A 17,317-nucleotide genomic window follows, 5' to 3' on the forward strand; every position below is an offset into this window, starting at 1 on the left:
GACCCTCCGGGACCCCTCAGGACCCTCCGGGCCGTCCCCGGGAGCCGCTCGGGGCCCGGAGCCGCCCCGGTGCCGCCGCCGCCATGTCGGACTCCGGGCAGAGCCCCGCCCCCGGCGCGCGGCGCCGCTGCTGGAACCGGGAGAAGGAACCGGAGGGGGGCGGAGAGAGGAGGGTAGGCGGGGCTAGGGGAGTGATTGACAGCGGTTGTGTGGGGAGCGGGGTGGGGTTTGAGATTGAGAGCGGTTCTGTGGAGAGAGGGGCGGGGCTAGGGGAGTGATTGACAGCGCTTCTGTGGGGAGGGGGCGGGGTTTGGAGTGATTGACAGCAGGTGTGTGGGGACTGGGGTGGGGCTTGGTTTTGATTGACAGCGATTCTGTGGGGAGTGGGGCGGGGCTTGGGATTGATTGACAGTGATTCTGTGAGGAGGGGGCGGGGTTTGGCATTGATTGACAGCAGTTGTGAGGGGAGGGGGGCGGGTTTGGGATTGATTGACAGCGGAGGAGTGGGGCAGGGCTTGGCATTAATTGACAGCAGTTGTGCGCAGAGTGGGGCGGGGTTTGGGAGTGATTGACAGCGGTTCTGTGGGGAGTGGGGCAGGGTTTGGGATTGATTGACAGCGGTTCTGTGGGGAGTGGGGCGGGGTTTGGCATTGATTGACAGCAGTTGTGTGGTGAGTGGGGTGGGGCTTGGCATTAATTGACAGCAGTTGTGCGCAGAGTGGGGCGGGGTTTGGGAGTGATTGACAGCGGTTCTGTGGAGAGAGGGGCGGGGCTAGGGGAGTGATTGACAGCGCTTCTGTGGGGAGTGGGGCGGGGTTTGGCATTGATTGACAGCAGTTCTGTGGGGAGAGGGGTGGGGTTTGGGATTGATTGACAGCAGAGGAGTGGGGCGGGGCTTGGCATTGATTGACAGCAGTTGTGCGCAGAGTGGGGCGGGGTTTGGGAGTGATTGACAGCGGTTCTGTGGGGAGTGGGGCGGGGTTTGAGAGTGATTGACAACGGTTCTGTGGGGAGTGGGGCGGGGATTGGGATTGATCGACAGTGATTCTGTGGGGAGGGGGCGGGGTTTGGGAGTGATTGACAGCAGTTGTGTGTAAAGTGGGGCGGGGTTTGGGAGTGATTGACAGCGGTTGTGTGGAGAGTGGAGTGGGTTTTGGGCTTGATTGACAGCGGTTCTGTGGGGAGTAGGGCGGGGTTTGGGAGTGATTGACAGCGGTTCTGTGGGGAGTGGGGCGGGATTTCGGATTGATTGACAGCGGTTCTGTGGGGAGTGGGGCGGGGTTTTGGATTGATTGACAGCGGTTCTGTGGGGAGTAGGGCGGGGTTTGGGAGTGATTGACAGTGGATGTAAGGGGAGTGGGGTGGGGCTTGTGTTTGATTGACAGTGATTATGTGGAGAGTAGGGCGGGGTTGGGATTGATTGACAGCGGTTCTGTGGAGAGGGGTGGGGCTTGGCATTGACTGACAGTTATGTCAGGAGTGGGGTGGGGCTTGGGATTGATTGACAGTGGTTATGTGGAGAATAGGACGGGGTTTGGGATTGATTGACAGCGGTTGTGTGGGGAGGGGGCGGGGTTTGGGATTGATTGACAGTGGAGGTGTGGGGAGGGGGCGGGGTTTGGGAATGATTGACAGCGGTTGTGTGTAGAGTGGGGCGGGGTTTGGTATTGATTGACAGCAGTTGTGTGGGGAGGGGGCGGGGTTTGGGATTGATTGACAGTGGACGTGTGGGGCGGGGCTTGGCATTGATTGACAGCAGTTGTGCGAAGAGTGGGGCGGGGTTTGGATTGATTGACAGTGGGTGTGTGGGGAGGGGGTGGGATTTAGGATTGATTGACATTGGATGTGTGGTGAGTGGGGCAGGGCTTAGGATTGATTGACAGCAGTTATGTGGAGAGTAGGGCGGGGCTTGGCATTGATTGACAGCAGTTGAGTGAGGACAGGGTGGGATTTGGGATTGATTGACAGCGATTGTGTGGGGAGAAGGTGGGGTTTGAGATTGATTGACAGCAGTTGTGTGGTGAGTGGGGTGGGGCTTGGCATTGATTGACAGCAGTTGTGCACAGAGTGGGGCGGGGTTTGGGAGTGATTGACAGCGGTTCTGTGGAGAGTGGGGCGGGGCTTGGCATTAAATGACAGCACTTGTGTTGAGAGTGAGGCGGGGCTTGGGGTTGATTGACAGCAGCTGCATGTGGGCAGGGTTTCGCATTGAGTGACAGTTGCATGGGGCAGGGCTATGTGTGAGGGCGGGGCTTGTGTTTGATTGACAGCTGCTGCATGGGGTGGGGACTATGGCAAGGGCGGGGCTTGGAAATGATTGACATGAGCACAGGGTGAGGGCATTAATTGGGGCGCGGCTTAGGAATGATTGACAGCAGCTCCATGGGGTGGGGCTTAAGGTGAGGGCGTGGCTTTGATGGGTGTGGCACCTATGGGCGTGTCCAGCACACGGTAGGCGTGGTCTAGAGCCTTATAATGACCAATGAGAGGCGCAGGAGAAGGTGGAGTTGCACCTGTGTGGGCGTGGTTTACTCTGTGCATGATGGGCGTGGCCTCTCTGACCCCGCCCTACCCACAGGAGCTGGGGGAGGAGCCAGCGGGGCCCCTGCAGAAGACGCCAATCATCCTGGCCAAGCCCCCGGCCGAGCGGGTGAGCCTGGGGGGCGTGGCCGCCATCAAAGGGGGCGTGGCTATGCAAAAAAGTGGGAGTGATGCCTCCCACACCGCATGACCACGCCCCATGACGTCATTTCCCGTTTCCCCCAGCAGCAGCCGCCTCCGGCCGCCCCCAAGGCGGGGCCAGCGCAAGCCCCGCCCCCTCCTGCACCAGCCCCGCCCATCGTGCTGATGAAAGCGAGAGGGGAGGAGGGGCGAGGAGGGGGCGGGGCTTCAGCGACAGCAGGGGAGGGGCCGCAGCAGGCCCCGCCCACCGAGAGGGAGGGGCCCCGCCCCACCCAGCCCGTCTATCAACTGCACAGCCGCGGATTGGCCGCGCCCGCCGCGCTGGACCGTGAGTGGGCGGGGCTTAAAGGGGCGTGGTCATTAGGGGTTGTGGGTGTGGCTGAACGATGAGGCTCAATGGGATTGGACCAACAAAATGGGCGTGGTTTGGTGTGGGGATGTGGCCATAACTGGGTGTGGTCATGGGGGCATGGCCAATTTGAGGGCGGAGCTAAAGGAAAAGAGTAAAGATGATTGGGCAGCAAAAATGGGCGTGGTTTGCGGTGGGGGCGTGGCCGTGATTTGTTGCGGTAATTCGGGGTGTGGTCAGTTTGTGGGCGGTGCTTAAGGACGAGGCTCAATTTGATTGGGTGCGCAAATGGGGCGTGGTTTACCACGGGGGCGTGGCAATGCTTGGGTGTGGTTGCCGCGTGCGAGGCCAATTTGTGGGCGGGGCTAAAGGATTGGCTTAAATGCGATTGGACGGACAAAAGAGGCGTGGTTTCAGCTTGGGGGCATGGCCACAAATGGGTGTGGCCATTGTGGGCGTGGCCACACCTTGTGGGCGTGGCCTAATTGAAATCCTCAGTGATAAAACAAGCAGGAATTTTTTATTGGGGGGGCGTGGCCACACCGCTAATTAACCAATCAGGGGTGGATTTCTGCGCGATGTGGGCGTGTCCCCAGAGTGGGCGTGTCCCCCTTGGCCCCTCCCCCAGCTGCCCAGGCCCAGGCCCGGCTGGCGGCGCCCGAGAAGATGAAAACCAGTATCAAACTGGTGGACGAGCAGATGAACTGGTGCGACAGCGCCCTCGAGGTGGGCGGGGCCCCAGCGGGGTGGGTGGGGCTGGAGGCGGGGCCAGGACCATCCAAGTCAATCCCAGTTGGTGCTGGTGGAGGGGGCGGGGCTTGGGGAGCTCCCAGTGTCTCCCAGTTGCTCCCAGTTTATGTTGGATGGGATGGGGGTGGGGCTTATGGAGTGGGCGGGGCTTCAGACCATCCCAGTGACTCCCAGATCTTATTGGACGTGCTGGGGGCGGGGCCTAATGGGATTGGCCGTGGCCAGGATCCTCCCAGTGACTCCCAGTTCTTATTGGATGTGCTGGGGGCGTGGCTTGTCTGTCTGGGGGCGTGGCTGGTGTTGGGTTTATCGGGTTGGGCGTGGCCGGGGGCGTGGCCAGGGCCCTCCCAGTGACTCCCAGTTTGTCCCAGTTCCTGCTGGAGCAGACAGACGTGCTGGGGGCGGGGCTTAGGAGGATGGGGGCGTGGCTGGGGCAGGCTGGGGTGGGGGTTATCGGGGTGGGCGTGGCCAGGGGCGTGGCCAGGGCCCTCCCAGTGACTCCCAGTTTGTCCCAGTTCCTGCTGGAGCAGACGGATGTGCTGGGGGCGGGGCTTAGGAGGACGGGGGCGTGGCTGCGGCAGGCTTGGCGTGGTTTGGGTGGGGTTTATCAGTGTGGGCGTGGCCGGGGGCGTGGCCAGGGCCCTCCCAGTGACTCCCAGTTTGTCCCAGTTCCTGCTGGAGCAGACGGACGTGCTGGGGGCGGGGCTTAGCTGGCCGGGGGCGGGGCTGGGGCAGGCTTGGCGTGGTTTGGGTGGGGTTTATCGGGGTGGGCGTGGCCGGGGGCGTGGCCAGGGCCCTCCCAGTGACTCCCAGTTTGTCCCAGTTCCTGCTGGAGCAGACGGACGTGCTGGTGGTGGGAGCGCTGGGGCTGCAGGGCACCGGGAAATCCACGGTGATGTCACTGCTGGCCGGGAACCAGCCCGAGGAGGATCCGCGGTACTGGGAGGGACTGGGAGGGACTGGGAGGAGACTGGGAGGGGATTGGGAGGGGATTGGGGGGGATTGGGAGGGAACTGGGAGGGACTGGGAGGGGATTGGGAGGGACTGGGATGGACTAGGGGGGACTGGGAGGGACTGGGAGGGACTGGGAGGGGACTGGGATGGACTGGGAGGGACTGGGAGGGGACTGGGAGGGACTGGGAGGGACTGGGAGGGGATTGGGGGGGACTGGGAGGGGACTGGGATTGACTGGGAGGGACTGGGATGGGACTGGGAGGGAACTGGGGGGGACTGGGATGGACTGGGAGGGGATTGGGAGGGACTGGGAGGGGATTGGGGGGGACTGGGAGGGACTGGGAGGGGATTGGGAGGGACTGGGAAGGACTGGGACGTTGCTGGTTTATACTGGTCCCTACCAGTTCATACTCGTCCATACTGGTCCATACCGGTCCATACCAATCCATACTGGTTTATACTGGTTCATACTGGTCCATACTGGTCCATACTGGTCTGTACCAGTCCATAGGAATCCATACTGATTTATACTGGTTCATACCTGCCCATACCAGTCCATACTGGTTCATACTGGTTTATACTGGTTCGTACTGGTTCATATTGGTCCTTACCAGTCCATACTGGTTTATACTGGTCCATACTGGTTTATACCGGTCCATACCAGTCCATACTGGTCCATACCGGTCCATACTGGTTTATACTGGTCCATACTGGTTTATACTGGTCCGTACCATTCCATACTGGTCCATACTGGTTTATACTGGTTCGTACCAGTCCATACTGGTTTATACTGGTCCATACCAGTCCATACTGGCCCGTACCACTCCATACTGGTCTGTACCGGTCTATACCAGTCCATACTGGTTCATACTGGTCCATACTGGCCTGTACCACTCCATACTGGTTTATACTGGTCCGTACCGCTCCATACCGGTCCATACTGGTCCATACCGGTCCTTACTGGTCTATACTGGTCCATACTGGTGCAGCTCGTTCGTGTTCCGGCCGCAGCCGCCGGAGCTGCGCGAGAGGGGCGGGGCCCAGACCGGGGGCATCGACCTGTTCGTCACCCAGGAGCGCGTGCTCTTCCTGGACACCCAGGTAATTAACGCTAATTAACGCCAATTAACCCCAACTGACCCCGATGGACACCCGCCGCCCCCCAGCTGGCCGTAACCGGGCTTTAATTGCTGTTAATTAGCGCTAATGAGCTTGTAAATAGTGATTATTAGCCCAAAAGTTGGTCCAGAAGTTAATTATTTGTGGTTAATTAGCTGATATCGGGCTTTAATTGCTGTTAATTAGCACTAATGAGCATGTAAACAATGACTACTAGCCCAAAAGTTGATTAATTGTGGTTAGTTAACTCATATCTGGGTTTAATTGCCATTAATTAGCGCTAATGAGCATGTAAATAGTGATTATTAGTTCAGAAGTTGGCCCAGAAGTTAATTATTTGTGGTTAATTAGTCTATATCTGGCTTTAATTGCCGTTAATTTGCACTAATGAGCATATAAATAATGATTATTAGCTCAAAACTTAGCCCAAAAGTTGATTAATTGCAGTTAATTAACCCATATCTGGCTATAATTGCAATTAATTAGCATTAATGAGTGTGTAAATAATGATTATTAGCCTGAGAGTTGATTAATTACAGTTAATTAGCCTATATCTGGCTTTAATTGCAGCTAATTAGCGCTAATGAGCATGTAAATACTGATTATTAGCTCAGAAATTGATTAATTGTGGTTAATTAGCCTATATCTGGCTTTAATTGCTGTTAATTAGTGCTAATGAGCATGTAAGTAATGATTATTAGCCAGAGAGTTGATTAATTGCAGTTAATTAGCCCATATCTGTCTTTAATTGCCATTAATTAGCACTAATGAGCATGCAAATAATGATTATTAGCCCAGAACTTAATTAATTGTGGCTAATTAGCGCACATCTGGCTTTAATTACCATATTGGGTGTGTGGGCGTGGCTTCACTGACCCCACCTGCCATGGCCACGCCCCCAGCCCATCCTTAGTGCCTTTCCCCGCCCCCTCATTACCATACTGAGCTGTGGGCGTGGCTTCACTAACCCCACCCACAATCACCACACCCCCAGCTCATCCTTAGAGCCTTTCCCCGCCCCCTCATTAGCATATGTGATGTGGGTGTGGCCTCACCGACCCCACCCCACAATGGCCACGCCCCCAGCCCATCCTTAGCACCTTTCCCCGCCCCCTCATTACCATATCAGGTGTGTCCTCACCAACCCCATCCATCATGCCCACACCCCTAGAGCCTTTCCCCGCCCCCTCATTACCATATACGATATGGGCGTGGCCTCACCGACCCCACCCCACCTTGGCCACACCCCCATCCCATCTTTAGATCCTTTCCCCGCCCCCTCATTACCATATTGGGTGTGTCCTCACCAACCCCATCCATCATGCCCACACCCCTAGAACCTTTCCCCGCCCCCTCATTACCATACACGATATGGGCGTGGCCTCACCGACCCCACCCCACTTTGGCCACGCCCCCAGCCCATCCTAAGCCCCGCCCACCTGGATCACCTGATCAACAACGACCGGAAGCTCCCACCTGAGTTCGCGCTGCCCCACGCCTACGTGGAGACGCAGGTGAGGGCGGGGCCGTGGGCGGGGCCTGGGTATGCTAATGAGGTGAGGATGGATCGGGAGGGTTTATGGTAATTTATGCAAATCAGTCGCTGCAGATCGCCGCCTTCCTGTTCACCGTGTGTCACGTGGTGCTGCTGGTGCAGGATTGGTTCACGGACCTGGGGCTGTACAGGTGAGGGGAAATGGGGGAAAAACGGGGGAAATTGGGCAAAAATGGGAAAATGGGGAAAAATGGGGGAAAATGAGCCAAAAAAACGGGGAAAACGACCCAAAAATGGGGAGAAATGACCCAAAATGGGGGGAAATGAGCCAAAATGGGGGAAAAATGCGACCTGGGGCTCTACAGGTGAGGGGAAATTGGGGGAAAAAGGGGAGAAAATGGGAAAAAATGGGGAAAATGGGGAAAAATGGGGAAAATGGGCTAAAAATGGGGCAAAATTGGGGAGAAATGACCCAAAATGGGAGAAAATGAGGCAAAAACGGGGGAAAATGGGACCTGGGGCTCTACAGGTGAGGGAAAATGGGGGAAAAAGGGGGGAAATTGGGCAAAATGGGGAAAATCACCCAAAAATGGAGAAAATGACCCAAAAATGGGGAGAAATGGGACCCAAAATGGGAGAAAATGAGCCAAAAATGGGACGTGGGGCTGTACAGGTGAGGGGAAATGGGGGAAAAACAGGGGAAATTGGGCAAAATGGGAAAAATGGGAAAAATGGGGGGAAATGACCCAAAAATGGGACCTGGGGCTCTGCAGGTGAGAAGGAAAAAGGGGCAAAAATGGGAAAAAATGGGGAAAATGACCCAAAATGGGGGAATGGGCCCCAAAGTGCCCCCAAAACCCCCGCAGGTTCCTGCAGACGGCCGAGATGGTGAAGCCGCCGACGCCGTCGCCGAGCCACGAACAGAGCGGGGCCGGGCCCGAGGAGCCCTCGGAGTACTATCCGCACCTGGGTGAGCTTAATGTATGGAATAATGTATAGATATCAATCCTATAGATCCTCAACCTATGGATCTGAGCCTATGGATCCTGAGCTTAAAATCCCCAGCACAAATTCCCCCCAAAATCTGACCCTATGGATCTGAGCCCTCGGAGTACTACCCGCACCTGGGTGAGGTTAATGTATGGAATAATGTATGGAATTAATGTATGGATATCAATCCTATGGATCCTGAGCCCTCGGAGTACTACCCGCACCTGGGTGAGCTTAATGTATGGAATAATGTATAGATATCAATCCTATAGATCCTCAACCTATGGATCTGAGCCTATGGATCCTGAGCTTAAAATCCCCAGCACAAATTCCCCCCAAAATCTGAGCCTATGGATCTGAGCCCTCGGAGTACTACCCGCACCTGGGTGAGGTTAATGTATGGAATAATGTATGGAATAATGTATAGATATCAATCCTAGGGGTCCTGAGCCCTCGGAGTACTACCCGCACCTGGGTGAGCTCAATGTATGGAATAATGTATGGAATTAATGTATGGATATCAATGCTATGGATCCTGAGCCCTCAGAGTACTACCCACACCTGGGTGAGCTCAATGTATGGATTAATGTATGGAATAATGTATAGATATCAATCCTAGGGGTCCTGAGCCCTCGGAGTACTACCCGCACCTGGGTGAGCTCAATGTATGGAATAATGTATGGAATTAATGTATGGATATCAATGCTATGGATCCTGAGCCCTCAGAGTACTACCCACACCTGGGTGAGCTCAATGTATGGATTAATGTATGGAATAATGTATAGATATCAATCCTAGGGGTCCTGAGCCCTCGGAGTACTACCCACACCTGGGTGAGCTTAATGTATGGATTAATGTATAGATCTGAGCCCTCGGAGTACTACCCGCACCTGGGTGAGGTTAACCTATAGAATTAATGTATGGAATAATGTATAGATGTCAATCCTATGGATCCTGAGCCCTCGGAGTACTACCCACACCTGGGTGAGCTCAATGTATAAAATTAATCTATAGAATTAATGTATGGATATCAATCCTATGGAGCCTGAGCCCTCGGAGTACTACCCGCACCTGGGTGAGCTCAATGTATGGAATTAATGTATGGAATTAATGTATGGATATCAATCCTATGGATCCTGAGCCCTCGGAGTACTACCCGCACCTGGGTGAGGTTAATGTATGGAATTAATGTATAGATATTAATGTATGGATATCAATCCTATGGATCTGAGCCCTCGGAGTACTACTCGCACCTGGGTGAGGTTAACCTATAGAATTAACCTATAGAATTAATGTATGGATGCTGAACTTATGGATCCTGAGCCCTCAGAGTACTACCCACACCTGGGTGAGCTCAATGTATGGAATTAACCTATAGAATTAATGTATGGATATCAATCCTATGGATCTGAGCCCTCGGAGTACTACCCGCACCTGGGTGAGGTTAATGTATGGAATAATGTATAGATATCAATCCTATGGATCCTGAACCTATGGATCCTGACCCTATAGATCTGAGCCTATAGATCCTGAGCCCTCGGAGTATTACCCGCACCTGGGTGAGCTTAATGTATGGAATTAACCTATAGAATTAATGTATGGATATCAATCCTATGGATCCTGAGCCCTCGGAGTACTACCCACACCTGGGTGAGGTCAATGTATGGAATAATGTATAGATATCAATCCTATGGACCCTGAACCTATAGATCTGAGCCCTCGGAGTACTACCCGCACCTGGGTGAGGATAATGTATGGAATAATGTATGGAATAATGTATGGAATTAATGTATGGATATCAATCCTATGGATCCTGAGCCCTCGGAGTACTACCCACACCTGGGTGAGCTCGATGTATGGAATAATGTATGGAATTAATGTATGCATCCTGAGCCTGTGGATCTGAGCCCTCAGAGTATTACCCACACCTGAGTGAGATTAAGCTATAGAATTAATGTATAGATATCAATCCTATGGATCCTGAGGCTATGGATCCTGAACTTACAGATCCTGATCCTATAGATCTGAGCCTATAGATCCTGAGCCCTCGGAGTATTACCCACACCTGGGTGAGGTTAATGTATGGAATAATGTATGGAATTAATGTATGGATCCTGAACTTATGGATTCTGAGCCTATGGATCTGACCCAGGTGCCCCCAGGTGTGCCCAGGTGTGCCCAGGTGCCCCCAGGTGTGCCCAGGTGTCCCATTAACCCCAATTAACCCCAATTAACCCTTCATTCCCCACAGTATTCGTTCAGACCCGCGCCCCCCCCCGAGTGTTTCTCCCCTGTAGCTGTACCCAGCTGTGCCCAGCTCCCCTTTATCTGTGCCCAGGTGCCCCCAGGTGTGCCCAGGTGCCCCCAGGTGTGCCCAGGTGTGCCAGTTAACCCCATTAACCCTTCATTCCCCGCAGTGTTCGTGCAGACCCGCGCCCCCCCCGAGTGTTTCTCCCCCGCGCCGCCTGGGGCAGATGCAGCGCGTGCTCGGCCGCCTGATGGCGCACTCGCGCCTCAAGTACCGGGGTGCGCCCCCGAGGGGGATTGGGGGGGATTTGGGGGGGATTTGGGGGGTCCTGAGGGGGATTTGGGGGGTCCTGAGGGGGATTTGGGGGGTCCTGAGGGGGTCCCAGGTGGAGTTTGGGGGGTTTGGGGGGTCCTGGGGCAGATGCAGCGCGTGCTCGGCCGCCTGATGGCGCACTCGCGCCTCAAGTACCGGGGTGCGCCCCCGGGGGGGGATTTGGGGGGATTTGGGGGGTCCTGAGGGGGTTTGGGGGGTCCCAGGGGGGGTTTGGGGGGTCCTGAGGGGGGATTTGGGTGGAGTTTAGGGGGTTTGGGGGGTTCCAAAGGGGATTTTGGGGGTCCCTGGGGGGATTTGAGGGGTCCTTGGGGGGGTTTCGGGGGTCCCAGGCGGAGTTTGGGGGGATTTGGGGGGTCCTGAGGGGATTTGGGGGGTCCTGAGGGGGAGTTTGGGGGGGTCCCAGGTGGTGTTTGGGGGTTCCCAGGTGGAGTTTGGGGGGTCCTGAGAGGGATTTGGGGATCCTGAGGGAGATTAGGGTGGAGTTAGGGGGGTTTGGGGGGGATTTGGGGGGTCCTGAGGGGGGATTTGGGGGGTCCCAGGGGGATTTTGGGGGGTCCTGGAGGAAATTTGGGTGGAGTTTGGGGGGTTTGGGGGGTCCTGAGGGGGATTTGGGGGGTTCCGGGGGGGTTTTGGGGGATTTGGGGGGTCACAGGGGGGATTTGGGGGGTCCTGAGGGGGATTTGGGGGGTCCGAGGTGGAGTTTGGGGGGTTTGAGAGGGATTTGGGGGATCCTGAGGAGGATTTGGGGGGTCTGGGGGGGATTTTGGGGGGTCCTGAGGGGGATTTGGGGATCCTGAGGGGGATTAGGGGGGAGTTTGGGGGGTCCCGGGGGGGGTTTGGGGGGTCCTAGGGGGAGTTTGGGGGGTCCCTGGGGGGTTTTGGGTGGAGTTTGGGGGATTTGGGGGGTCCTGAGGGGGGATTTGGGGGGTCCCAGGGGGAGTTTGGGGGGTTTGGGGGAGATTTGGGGGGTCCTGAGGGGGATTTGTGGGGTCCCAGGTGGAGTTTGGGTGGTCCTGAGGGGGATTTGGGTGGAGTTTGGGGGGTTTGGGGGGTCCTGGGGGGGGATTTGAGGGGTCCTGAGGGGGATTTGGGGGGTCTTAGGGGGAGTTTGGGGGGTTTGGGGGAGATTTTGGGGCGATTTGTGGGGTCCCAGGGGGAGTTTGGGGGGTCCTGAGGGGGATTTGGGGGCTCCTAAGGGGAGTTTGGGGGGTTTGGGGGGAATTTGGGGTGGTCCTCAGGGGGATTTGGGTGGAGTTTGGGGGGTTTGGGGGGTCCTGGGGGGGGATTTGAGGGGTCCTGAGGGGGATTTGGGGGGTCCCGGGGGGAGTTTGGGGGGATCTTGGGGTGAATTTTCACCATTTTTGGGTGAATTTGGGTTGAATTTGGGGTAAATTTTGGGCTGAATTTTGGGCTGAATTTTGGGGAATTTTAGGCTGAATTTTGGGGTGAATTTTCACCATTTTGGGCTGAATTTGGGGGTGATCCCTCCCTCCCCTCCCCCCCCAGGCTCGCTGTCCATGCGGGAGCTGCTCCCCTCCCCCCCCCGGAGCCCCCCCCCGCCCCCCCCCGAGCCCGAGGTCAACCTGTTCCTGCTGCCCCCCCTGGAGGAGGAGCCCGAGGACGCCCTGCCCCGAGGTGAGACCAGTACAAACCAGTATAAACCAGTATAGACCAGTATATACCAGTATAAACGAGTATAGACCAGTATAGACCAGTATGGACCAGTCAATCTGTTCCTGCTGCCCCCCCTGGAGGAGGAGCCCGAGGACGCCCTGCCCCGAGGTGAGACCAGTACAAACCAGTATAGACCAGTATAGACCAGTATAGACCAGTATGGATGGGTATAGACCAGTACAGACCAGTATAGACCAGTATAGACCAGTCAACCTGTTCCTGCTGCCCCCCCTGGAGGAGGAGCCCGAGGACGCCCTGCCCCGAGGTGAGACCAGTACAGACCAGTATAAACCAGTATAAACCAGTATAGACCAGTATAAACCAGTATAGACCAGTATAGACCAGTATAAACAAGTATAGACCAGTATAGACCAGTAAGGATGGGTATAGACCAGTATAAACCAGTATAGACCAGTACGGAGCAGTATAGACCAGTATAAACCAGTATGGACAGGTATAGACCAGTATGGACGGGTATGGACCAGTACGGACCAGTATGGACCAGGATAAACCAGTATGGACCTGTATAAACCAGTATAGACCAGCGTAGAGCAGTAGGGAGCAGTACGGACCAGTATAAACCAGTACAAACCAGTACAGACCAGTACAGACCAGTAAGAGCTAGTATAAGCCATTATAAACCAGTATACGCCAGTATAAACCAGTACAGACCAGTATAAACCAGTATAGCCAGTATAAACCATTATAAATCATTATAAACCAGTATAGACCAGTACAAACCAGTACAAACCAGTAAGGTGTGCGTTCCCACAGGTGGGGGAGGGGCGCTGTTCCCCATCCCGAGGCCTGGGGCAGGGAGGGGAGGAGCCAGCCCCAGTATAAACCAGTATAAACCATTATAACCATTCTAACCCATTATAATCAATATAAACCAGTCCAAACCAGTCCAAACCAGTACAAACCAGTACACACCAGTAAGATGCTCACTCCCACAGGTGGGGGAGGGGCGCTGTTCCCCATCCCAAGGCCTGGAGGGGGAGGGGATGAGCCGGCCCCAGTATAAACCAGTATAACCCATTATAACCCATTATAACTGTTATAATTCATTATAACCAGTATAAACCAGTACAAACCAGTACAAACCAGTACAAACCAGTATGATGGTCGCTCCCACAGGTGGGGGAGGGGCGCTGTTCCCCATCCCGAGGCCGGGGGGGGGAGGGGATGAACCAGCCCCAGTATAAACCAGTATAACCCATTATAACTGTTATAATGCATTATAATCACTAAAAACCAGTTCAAACCAGTATAAACCAGTATAAACCAGTATAAACCAGTAAGGTGTGTGTTCCCACAGGTGGGGGAGGGGCGCTGTTCCCCATCTCAAGGCCTGGGTGGGGGAGGGGATGAGCCAACCCCAGTATAAACCAGTATAACCCATTATAACCCATTATAACTGTTATAATTCATTATAACCAGTATAAACCAGTACAAACCAGCATAAACCAGTACAAACCAGTAAGGTGTGCGTTCCCACAGGTGGGGGAGGGGCGCTTTTCCCTATCCCGAGGCCTGGGGGGGAAGGGGATGACCCAGCCCCAGTATAAACCAGTATAACCCATTATAACTGTTATAATGCATTATAACCATAATAAACCAGTACAAACCAGTACAAACCAGTACAAACCAGTACAAACCAGTAAGGTGTGCATTCCCACAGGTGGGGGAGGGGCGCTGTTCCCCGCCCTGCCCCCGTTCCGAGGCCGGGGGGGTGAGGGGAGGAGCCAGCCCCAGTATAAACCAGTATAAACCATTATAACCACTATAACCCATTATAATCAATATAAACCATAACAAACCAGTCCAAACCAGTACAAACCAGTAAGGTGTGCGCTCCCACAGGTGGGGGAGGGGCGCTGTTCCCCATCCCGGGGCTGGGGAGGGTGAGGGGATGAGCCAGCCCCAGTATAAACCAGTATAACCCATTATAACCACTATAACCCATTATAATCACTACAAACCAGTACAAACCAGTATAAACCAGTATAAACCAGTACAAACCAGTAAGGTGCTCCCTCCCACAGGTGGGGGAGGGGCGCTGTTCCCCATTCTGGGGCTGGAGAGGTGAAGTGAGGAGCCAGCCCAGTATAAACCAGTATAACCCATTATAACACTTATAATGTATTATAACCAATATAAACCAGTACAAACCAGTACAAACCAGTATGATGGTCGCTCCCACAGGTGGGGGAGGGGCGCTGTTCCCCATCTCAAGGCCTGGGTGGGGGAGGGGACGAGCCAGCCCCAGTATAAACCAGTATAACCCATTATAACCATTCTAACCCATTATAACCAATACAAACCAGTACAAACCAGTACAAACCAGTATGATGGTCGCTCCCACAGGTGGGGGAGGGGCGCTGTTCCCCGCCCTGCCCCCGTTCCGAGGCCGGGGGGGGCTCGGGGGGCTCCTGGCCCGGCTGCGGGGGAGGGTCCTGGCGGCGGCACGATCCCAGTTATCGCACAGCCTGCTGACCGAGAGGAACTGGTGAGACTGGGAGGGACTGGGAGCGACTGGGAGGGACTGGGGGGGACTGGGAGGGACTGGGAGGGACTGGGGAGGGAACTGGGAGGGACTGGGAGGGACTGGGAATGGACTGGGGGGCACGGGGAGGGAACTGGGGGGGACTGGGAGGGACTGGGGGGGACTGGGAGGGACTGGAAATGGATTGGGATCAAACTGGGAGGGACTGGGGGGGATTGGGAGGGGACTGGGAGGGACTGGGAGGGGATTGGGGGGGAACTGGGAAGGGATTGGGAGGGACTGGGAATGGATTGGGTGGGACTGGGAGGGGATTGGGATCAAACTGGGAGGGACTGGGAGGGACTGGGAGGGACTGGGAGGGACTGGGAGCGATTGGGGGGGGGTTTGGGGGCACTGGGATCAAACTGGGGGGGACTGGGAGCGACTGGGGGGCACTGGGATGGGATTGGGATAAACTGGGAGGGAATGGAATCAAACTGGGGGGGACTGGGAGGGACTGGGAATGGACTGGGAGGGACTGGGAATGGACTGGGAGGGGATTGGGATCAAACTGGGAGGGACTGGGAGCGACTGGGGGGGAACTGGGAGGGACTGGGAGGGACTGGGAGCGACTGGGGGGGACTGGGAGGGACTGGGAATGAACAGGGAGAGACTGGGATCAAACTGGGGGGGACTGGGAGCGACTGGGGGGGACTGGGAGGGAACTGGAAGGGACTCGGAGGGACTGGGAATGAACTGGGGGGGACTGGGAATTGACTGGGAGGGACTGGGGGGCACTGGGATCAAACTGGGAGGGACTGGGATGGGATTGGGGGGGACTGGGGGGGACTGGGAATGAACTGGGGGGGACTGGGAGCGACTGGGAGCGACTGGGGGGGACTGGGAGGGGATTGGGAGGGAACTGGGAGGGATTGGGGGGGACTGGGAGGGATTGGGGGGGAACTGGGAGGGACTAGGAGGGGATTGGGGGGGAACTGGTGAGACTGGGAGGGACTGGGATGGGATTGGGAGGGACTGGGAGGGGACTGGGACGGACAGGGAGGGGATTGGGACGGAGTGGGATGGACTGGGAGGGACTGGGATCAAACTGGGAGGGACTGGGAATGAACTGGGGGGGACTGGGAGGGGATTGGGAGGGACTGGGATGGACTGGGAGGGACTGGGGGGGACTGGGATGAACTGGGAATGGACTGGGAATAGATAGGGATGGGATTGGGGGGGACTGGGAGGGACTGGGAATGAACTGGGGGGACTGGGATCAAACTGGGAGGGATTGGGGGGGACTGGGAGGGACTGGGGAGGAACTGGGAGGGACTGGGGGGGACTGGGAATGGATTGGGATGGGATTGGGGGGGACTGGGATCAAACTGGGAGGGACTGGGATGGGGCTGGGGGGACTGGGAGGGGATTAGGGGGGACTGGGAGGGATTGGGATGGACTGGGAGGGACTGGGAGGGGGTTTGGTGGCACTGGGAATGGACTGGGATAAACTGGGAGGGAGCAAAAAGGGGATTTGCGGTCACTGGTTTATACTGGGAGGGACTGGGAGGGGACTGAAAGGGACTGGGGCAAACTGGGAGGGAACTGGAATGGAACTGGGAGCTACTGGGAGGGGATTGGGATGGACTGGGAGGAACTGGGAAAAAGTTAAAGGGGAATTTGGGGTGACTGGTTTATACTGGGAGGGAACTGGGCATAACTGGGAGGGCGTTTCTTAACCTGTAACGGCCCATACCGGTCCGTACTGGTCCATACTGGTCCGTACTGGTCCATACTGGTTTATACTGGTCCATACTGGTCCATACTGGTCCATACTGGTCCGTACTGGTCCGTACTGGTCCATACTGGTCCATACTGGTCGCAGGTTCCATTACGCCGCCCGCATCTGGGACGGGGTGAAGAAATCCTCGGCCCTGGCCGAGTACGGCCGCTTACTGGGCTGAACTGGGAGCACTGGGAGGCTCCCCCCGCGCCAATAAACCGCCAAAACCGCTTCGTCTCGCTCTTAATTAGCGCCATTTCTTAATTAATTACCCCAATCAAAGCTTAATTAGGCGTAATTACCTCACGGAGGTTTAATTATCTTCGCTCCGCCCCTTTCCCCTCACGGCTTCCCGCGCTTGGAAAAGAGCGGGAAAACCCCCCCACACACACGTGACCATAGAGGCGGGAGGACTCGCGGGGTAGAGCGCCCCTTGCGCATGCGCAGAAACAACA

At 55.9% G+C, this 17,317-nt stretch overlaps 1 protein-coding gene across 1 annotated transcript; it reads left to right on the forward strand.

Moving 5' to 3' along the window:
* The first annotated feature begins 38 nt into the window (after window positions 1-38).
* Window positions 39-17,068, forward strand: SMG9 (SMG9 nonsense mediated mRNA decay factor). The gene is made up of 15 exons (XM_084224193.1): window positions 39-173; window positions 2,579-2,650; window positions 2,767-3,010; window positions 3,660-3,757; window positions 4,605-4,717; window positions 5,725-5,836; window positions 7,273-7,368; window positions 7,455-7,540; window positions 8,216-8,319; window positions 9,718-9,777; window positions 10,010-10,182; window positions 10,757-10,865; window positions 12,427-12,555; window positions 14,962-15,103; window positions 16,965-17,068. Exons 1-15 carry the CDS (start codon window positions 84-86, stop codon window positions 17,041-17,043), a joined length of 1,707 nt encoding a protein of 568 aa, XP_084080319.1. The 5' UTR covers window positions 39-83; the 3' UTR covers window positions 17,044-17,068.
* Window positions 17,069-17,317: the final 249 nt, after the last annotated feature.

The sequence above is a fragment of the Fringilla coelebs genome (assembly GCF_963513975.1).
Source record: "Fringilla coelebs genome assembly, chromosome: 34".
Taxonomy (NCBI): Eukaryota; Metazoa; Chordata; class Aves; order Passeriformes; family Fringillidae; genus Fringilla; species Fringilla coelebs.

Coding starts and splice junctions, on each gene's coding strand:
- SMG9 (XM_084224193.1), top strand. CDS start 84: ATGTCGGACTCCGGGCAGAGCCCCGCCCCCGGCGCGCGGCGCCGCTGC. Junction 2,651..2,766: donor CCAAGCCCCCGGCCGAGCGG/GTGAGCCTGGGG, acceptor CGTTTCCCCCAG/CAGCAGCCGCCTCCGGCCGC. Junction 3,758..4,604: donor GGTGCGACAGCGCCCTCGAG/GTGGGCGGGGCC, acceptor AGTTTGTCCCAG/TTCCTGCTGGAGCAGACGGA.